General features: G+C 41.8%; 1 protein-coding gene across 1 annotated transcript; it reads left to right on the top strand.

Moving 5' to 3' along the window:
- The first annotated feature begins 4,798 nt into the window (after positions 1-4,798).
- On the top strand, positions 4,799-6,348 carry LOC107645575 (uncharacterized). The gene is made up of 2 exons (XM_016349631.1): positions 4,799-5,473; positions 5,521-6,348. The coding sequence occupies exons 1-2, from the start codon at positions 4,799-4,801 to the stop codon at positions 6,346-6,348; spliced, it is 1,503 nt and encodes a 500-aa protein (XP_016205117.1).
- The last annotated feature ends 1,330 nt before the right edge of the window (positions 6,349-7,678 follow it).

Below are 7,678 nucleotides of genomic sequence, written 5' to 3'. Positions count from 1 at the left end.
TATTTATATAGCACACGCTCCTTAAGTAAATCGAATTAAATCAGTTCGATTTAATCATATGCATTGCTTTCTTAGTAAATTAAGGCTAATAGCTACGATTTTCCATGAGGAACTCTTTGTGTAGATCGATTCATATAGATTCAAATTACATGTATTGGCCTTCCACAATGTAGATCGAATCATGTTGTTTTGAATTGCATTATACCCTAGTAAATCGAATTATATTGTTTCGATTTATATGAAGTGAGTGTAAATCGAAATAACTTATTTCGATTTACATAGAAATAGGGTATGCAATATTTTTTACTTTAGGAGATCCATGTAATTTTCTCCACCAATTCATTTGTTTAAGTGATTTGTCCTAAAAATGACAAATGAATTTTTGGTCAATGATATAAGAAGTCTTCAAAGGACCATAAGTTAAGAAATTTTTTAATAACTTCTAAGTGGTTAAAAATTTTCATGTGTCACGATTATGATATTTATTGTGTCATGGTTAAAAAGTTTTAGTATTATTGGCTAGACCTCTTGTATATGAGTTCAATTAACACTGAGACGTCGTTTGTCTCACTAACCTTGGCGAGGTTAACAACCCCACTGTGGTTAACCCCACTGTGGTGAAAAACTGAAAATAGCCATGAACCTACCTTGCTTGGCCAAGCCAAGAATGCACCTCTCTCAAAGAATCTTGAGAAAAATAAGTACACAGTTTATTTCATATTCAAATCAACTTCAACTTCATTTTACAAACAAATGGTACATGAGTTATTTATACTAGTGAGAAAAGGAAAAACCTTCATGACTTAAGCAATGTGGGACTAATAGATAACACAAAGTTCACTATCCTAAATAATATGGAACTTGTATTCCCTTATTACAAGTAACTAATATAATTAACTTACTAACTCTACTTGCTCCCGCGTCATTTTTCCTGGGTTGGAAAGAACTTTTGCGAAAAAAGACTTGTGACAGTAGATGATCTCATTGGTAAATCCACACCAAAAGATCCTATTGGTGACTCCACACTAAAAATTTGCATTCACAAATCAGATAAAATTTTACAAGACCTGTGGCAGCAGACGATCTCATTGACGAATCCACACCAAAAGATCCCATTAGCAAATCCACGCCAAAAACCTACACCCACAAATCAAATCAAATTCTACTAAAGCAAGGTGAAGGCCGCGAGAACAGACCTTGCTTTGATACAAAATTGACTCCAGGACGTCGTTTGAGTCATCAATCTTGACGAGGTTAACAATCCACTATGGTGAAAATAGCTATAAACTCACTTCGGATAACCAAATGATACATGAGTTATTTATACTATGTGAGAAAAAAAAAAACTTGTATGACTTAAGCAATATGGGACTAATAAATAACATAAAATTCACTATCCTAAGTGTTAGAAACAAGAGACTAAACTGGAAAAAAGATTTGTATATTATTGAGTGTGTTCAAGTTGCCTATTCAAGTTGTGTGGAATGATACAATATAAAAGGATATTTATAGGGGCTAAGAGAATCGTAATAATAAAGACGTAATATTCTATAATAAATATTCAAATATACTAAATAATTCTAATTGATCCTAATTATATTCTAACATCCCCCCTCAAACTCAAGTGACAACTTGAGTTTGAAACTTATTTAAAATAACAAAATAAAGAGAAAAAAACTGCATAAACTGATAAAACAGGTGCAGACGGAACTGCCGGAAAGAAGCGCAGATGAAACTGCCGCTTGTCTGAAGGAAGCGCAGGTGGAACTGCCGCTAGTCTGAAGGAAGCAAAGACGGAACTGCTGCTAGTCTGAAGGAAGCGCACACAGAACTGTCGCTTGTCTGAAGGAAGCGCAAACGGAACTGCCGCTTTTCTGAAGAAAGTGCAGACGGATCTGCCGCTTGTCTGAAGGAAGCGCAGACGGAACTGCCGCTTGTCTAAAGGAACTGCAGACGAAACTGCTAGAAAGAAATGCAGACAAAACTACCACAAGAAAACACAGACGAAACATAGACGGAACTGCCACGAGAGAACACAAACGGAACTGCCACGAGAGAACGCAGACAGAACTGCCACGAGAGAATATAGACGGAACTGCCAAAAGAGAGCGAAAACTATATGATTTCTTCATGAGAATAGGTAAGTAGCGGATGACAATGGCGTTTGATCATTCGACTCGAAAAAACACAAGACAGAGAAAATAGGCTAGTTGGTGAGGTGAAAAAGCATCAAAGGAGTGACAAAAGAGAAAGAAAAATGGCATAGAAAAAAATGCAAAAACTACGGTGATTTCACTGCAAGAAAAACAACCTATCATCTTCAAGGAGGATACCATGGCTCTGATACCATGTTAGAAACAAGAGACTAAACTAGAGAAAGGATTTGTGTATTATTGAGTGTGTTCAAGTTGCCTATTCAAATTGTGTGGAATGATACAATACAGAAGGATATTTATAGGGGTTAAGAGAATCGTAATAATAAAGACGTAATATTCTATAATAAATATTTAGATATACTAAATAATTCTAATTGATCCTAATTGATCTTAATTATATTCTAACACTAAGCAATATAGGACTTATATTCCCTTATTACAAGTAACTAATATAATTAACCTATTAACTCTACTTGCTCATAGGTCATCAATACTACATAACTAGTTCAATGAAAAGAAAAGCATATAATTTAATTGGAAATGACACATGAATTTTTAGTGAATAATATAAGAAGTGCTTAAAGTTGCGTTTGGTTTTGAGAACATGACAATACAAGACACTGAGAATATGACACAAGGCAGAGATACAAAAATTAGTATTTTTATATTTTGTTTAGTGAACTGAATATAAGATAGAACAAATAATAAAAAATATATTTTATTTTATTTTTTTACAAAAAATTTAGAATAAAAAATAAAATGATAAAAAATATAATTATGAAAATTTAATAATGATAATAAAAAAAATAAGTTATGTCTCTATTCAATGTCTCCGTGTCCTTCCTATTAAAAATGACACAAAATATAATAATTCAGTGTCTCATAACACAATATCTTTTTTCATGTCTCACATGTCAAACACAATTTTGTATTCTAAGTCCATATCTCAGTGTCCTGTTCTTATAAACAAACATAGCCTAAAAAATCACAGATTAAGAAATTTTTTCATAACTTCTAATTGGTTAAGAAATTTTATATGTCACAATTAAAAAATTTCTTGTGCCACAGGTTAAGAAATTTTAGTGTTATTTTTGTTTCACATAACTTCTAATTGATTAAGAAATTTTTTATGTCACCACTAAGAAATTTTTTATATCAAAATTAAAATTTTTTTTGTGTTACAGTTAAAATATTTTGGGAGTATTTTTTGATAAATTTTATACGATTCAAAATTTTTTCTTTTTTTATTCTTCTCCTTCTTATTTATTTTTTATAATTCTTATTGTTTCACAAAAATAATAAAAATAGAAGAAAATATAATAATAATAATACTAAAAAGAAGAAGAAGAAAAAAATAAAAGAAAAACACAATAACATATATAACAACAGAATGTCTAGAAAGAGAAAATACGGAAAGAATTTTTTTTAATTTCTCTACTATTATAAACAAACTTTTTTTAATTTTATTTTATGTATCATTTTGATAAGTCCCTTATTTATCATATTCATTGTCTTATGAAAGGTTTTCTTTTGGTTATTTGGAGTGAAAATCAACTGATTTGTAGTGTAATATATTTTAAGTTGTGAAATTTTTGGATGATTGTAACAGAGTATGCTTTCAAGGCTGCTGGGATCACATCAATTGGTCTACGAGGAAATAAATAACTTTTTAAATGATATATTCTATGACCAAAAAGAAAAAAAAAGGAAGATGTTCACATATGTCACTCTATTTGTTTGGAATATGGTATTTCAATTTCTACAACCATTGAGATATATATTAAATAATTCATGTGGTCAAGATTTAATGAATAAAAATATTGTGCATATCAATCACAAAAGGTCTACAAAAAACCTGCAACGGATTTTTTCTTTTTTCAGTTTGGAATGGATGAAAATGTCCAACTTACCCAACTTCTACCGTTTCATTGTAATATACAATGAGTCCATCTGTCAATGATTTATATGAATTATGTCTAGCCATTTTTTTCTAAGCCATTTTTAACAATAAAACTGTTACGGCCTGGCCCAAGTAATTTACGGGCCGGTCCGATCCGGGCAGCACCCGATCCAAACGGTCGGGAGTGAGACGCTCAGATGCCGACTCGGACAGCATCCCTAACAGCTTCGCCACAGCTGTGCGAGGAAGGCCTCGAAGAAGGTGGGCCTGTCCCTGCATGGCCCACCTCTAACACGATATATATAGGGAATGACCTACCCTTCCCCAAAAAGGTACGTTACATACCACTCAACCCTTACTCGCCTGCACATTTCACTGACTTGAGCGTTGGAGTGTCTTTGCAGGTGACTCCCCTCACACAAAGTGCTCGGGACATCATCCACTCATCCTCGGCAGACCAGAACCAGGCGAACCCCATCTAATCAATCGAAGCACCAACCCGAACCGTCCGGTACCCGACTTACCGAACATTGGCGCCGTCTGTGGGGACCGCCTGAATGGAAGTAATACAAAGCCTTCGAGGAGCAGGGCGAGAAGCCGGGCAGAGAGGGGAACCCATCGTGGCGTCCTCCGAGGAGCGCACAAGATCCCCTCCTCGACGAACCACACGATCCCTTGAAAGGCGCCCCTTCGGGGAACCGGCGACAACAGCGCCAGGATAATGCAAGAGCTACGTCACATAATGCAGGATCTAGAGCACCGATTGGCAGCTCGAGAGCATCGCCAGCAAACACCCGAGTCGAGCGACTCCCGTTCTCCGCTGAGAAGCCGCTCCCGACGCGCGGCTAGCCAAAGGTCCGAATCTGAAAGCCCCTGGGAGGAAGGACGCATAAGGAGGCGCCACAACCCCCTCATATATATCAGGAACAGGAGGCAGCGTGCCACAAACCACGCCGCTGATCGTGACCGGGAAGATGGTCGTCGGGAAGATGAAAGGAGAACACGGCGAGCAAGCGGACCTATCATAGTAGGCGCGACCCCTTTTCATCGTTCCATCCTCGAAGTCCGGCTGCCAAAGCACTTTGACAAACCTACGGACATGAGGTATGACAGAATGCAAGACCCGCAAGAGCACCTCACGGCCTTCGAGGCCAGGATGAACTTGGAAGGAGTGGGGGACGAGGTAAGGTGCCGCGCTTTCCCGATCACCCTCGCTGGACCTGCGATACGGTGGTTTAATAACCTCCCGCAGGGCTCGATGGCCAAGTTCTCGGATATAAGCCACGCCTTCTTAGCCCAATTCACTACCAGGATAGCCAAAGCAAAGCACCCAATCAACTTGCCCGGAGAACCGACAAGAAAATATCTGGATCGTTTTAACGACGAGTGCCTAGAGATCGATGGACTGACCGACTCAGTTGCCAGCTTATGTCTAACGAACGGACTCCTAAACGAAGACTTCAGAAAGCACCTCACGACAAAGCCGGTGTGGACGATGCAGGAGATCCAATCGTAGCCAGAGAATACATCAATGACGAAGAAGTCAGCCAGGTAGTGGCTGCCAATAAACGGCAACCCTCCTACAGTCAAAACCGGCACCACCAAAGCGGAAAAAGGCAGAAGGAACTCGCTAGAGACGGCGGTCCGAGTAAAAATCCCAGGCCGTTCCCTCGCGTTGGGAAGTTCACCAACTACACTCCCCTCACCGCGCCGATTGTGGAAGTTTACCAACAAATAGCCGAGAAGGGGATCCTGTCAAAGCCCCGACCACTGAAGGAGCGAACAGGGGGGAACCAGAGCCTCTACTGTGACTATCACAAGGGCTACGGACACAAAACTCAGGACTGTTTCGACTTGAAGGACGCGCTAGAGCAGGAAATTAGAGATGGAAAGCTAGCTGAGTTCACCCACCACATTAGGGAGCCGAGGAGACGGAACCGCGGCCACGAAAGCGAGGACGGAACACAGGCAGCAAAGTGGCGCCAAGAGCCGGAAGAGAACGATCACGGCCTCACCATAGTAAACGTGGTAACAGCAAGAAACGCGGCTCCCAGGTTGAAGTCGGCACATAAGAAGGACGCCAAGGTCCTCGCGGTTTCCTCATCCTCTGCGCGAAGCACCAAGAAACTCCCATCCATCTCATTCGGCCTGGAGGACCAATGGTTTGACGAGATCGGGGAAAGCCCTCCCATGGTCATAACGGCCAGAGTAGGAACCGGTCTTGTCAAGCGAATCCTTATAGATACGGGGCAGACTCGAACATCATGTTCCGCAATGTGTTCGACGCTTTAGGCCTAAGGGACGCCGACCTACAGACTCACCAGCACGGCGTCGTAGGGCTCGGCGACCATTTCATCAAGCCAGATGGCATAATCACCATGCCGACCTCACTGGGACAAGGCCAGGGGAGAAGAACGATAATGGCCGAGTTCGTGATCTTACGAGACTCCACCACTTACAACATCATCCTGGGGAGAAAGACCATCAACGACCTAGGAGGAGTCATCAGCACAAGGATGCTGGTGATGAAGTTCATAACTGAAGAAGGGTCAGTAGGGTCTGTGAGGGGAGACCTGGAAACGGCAGTCGCTTGCGACAACGCCAGTCTTTCGTTGAGAAGGAAGTCTAAAGAGGCATCGGGAGTATTTCTCTCCGACTTGGATGCCAGAATTGACGACAAACCCAGACCCGAACCCAAAGGGGACCTGGAAAAGTTTAGGGTCAGGAACTCGGAGGAAAAGTTCACGTTCGTGAATAGAAACCTCCCCCATGAGTTGAAAGAGCCTTTGATGGAAATGATCAGAGCCAACGGCGATTTATTCGCCTGGACACCTGCCGACATGCCGGGGATAGATTCCGGTCTCATGTCACACCACCTAGCCATCAAGCCGGAAGCCAAACCAGTGGCCCAAAGGAGGAGGAAAATGTCTCAGGAAAGGGCAGAGGAAGTGGCCAAGCAAACGGCCAGCCTCCTCGAAGCGGGGTTCATCCGGGAGCTGGACTATTCGACCTGGTTGTAAAACGTGGTCCTGGTAAAAAAGCACAATGGGAGATGGAGGATGTGCGTGGACTACTCCGATCTCAACAAGGCATGTCCCTAAGACTGCTATCCCCTCCCCAACATTGATGCACTCGTCGACGCGGCTGCAGGATACCGGTATCTGAACTTCATGGATGCCTACTCCGGCTACAATCAGATACCGATGTACCGGCCAGACGAGGATAAAACGGCGTTCATAACGCCAGGGGGGACTTACTGCTACAGGGTGATGCCCTTTGGCCTGAAGAACGCGGGGGCAACATACCAGAAGATGATGAACAAAATATTCAGCGATCTCATTGGCAAGACGGTGGAAGTCTACGTGGATGATATCCTTGCAAAGACCACCCGGCTCGACGATCTCATAAGCGATCTGGAGAATGTGTTCGCATCCCTCCGACAACACGGCATGAGGCTTAACCCGCTCAAGTGCGCCTTTGCCATGGAGGCCGGAAAGTTCCTGGGGTTCATGATAACCCAGAGGGGAGTGGAGGCCAACCCTGAAAAGTGCCAAGCAATACTCCAGATGAGGAGCCCGGGCTGCATCAAAGACGTTCAGCGACTGACGGGAAGGCTCACCGC

This window comes from Arachis ipaensis, chromosome B1 (assembly GCF_059453495.1).
Source record: "Arachis ipaensis isolate K30076 ecotype BB chromosome B1, ASM5945349v1, whole genome shotgun sequence".
Lineage (NCBI taxonomy): Eukaryota > Viridiplantae > Streptophyta > Magnoliopsida > Fabales > Fabaceae > Arachis > Arachis ipaensis.
This window is presented reverse-complemented; position numbering and strand designations above follow the sequence as displayed.

Bases quoted from the DNA above. Each gene is read 5' to 3' on its own strand.
- LOC107645575 (XM_016349631.1), top strand. From the start codon at position 4,799: ATGCAGGATCTAGAGCACCGATTGGCAGCTCGAGAGCATCGCCAGCAA. The intron at 5,474-5,520 runs GTTGCCAGCTTA...CGAAGACTTCAG, and splicing joins TCGATGGACTGACCGACTCA to AAAGCACCTCACGACAAAGC.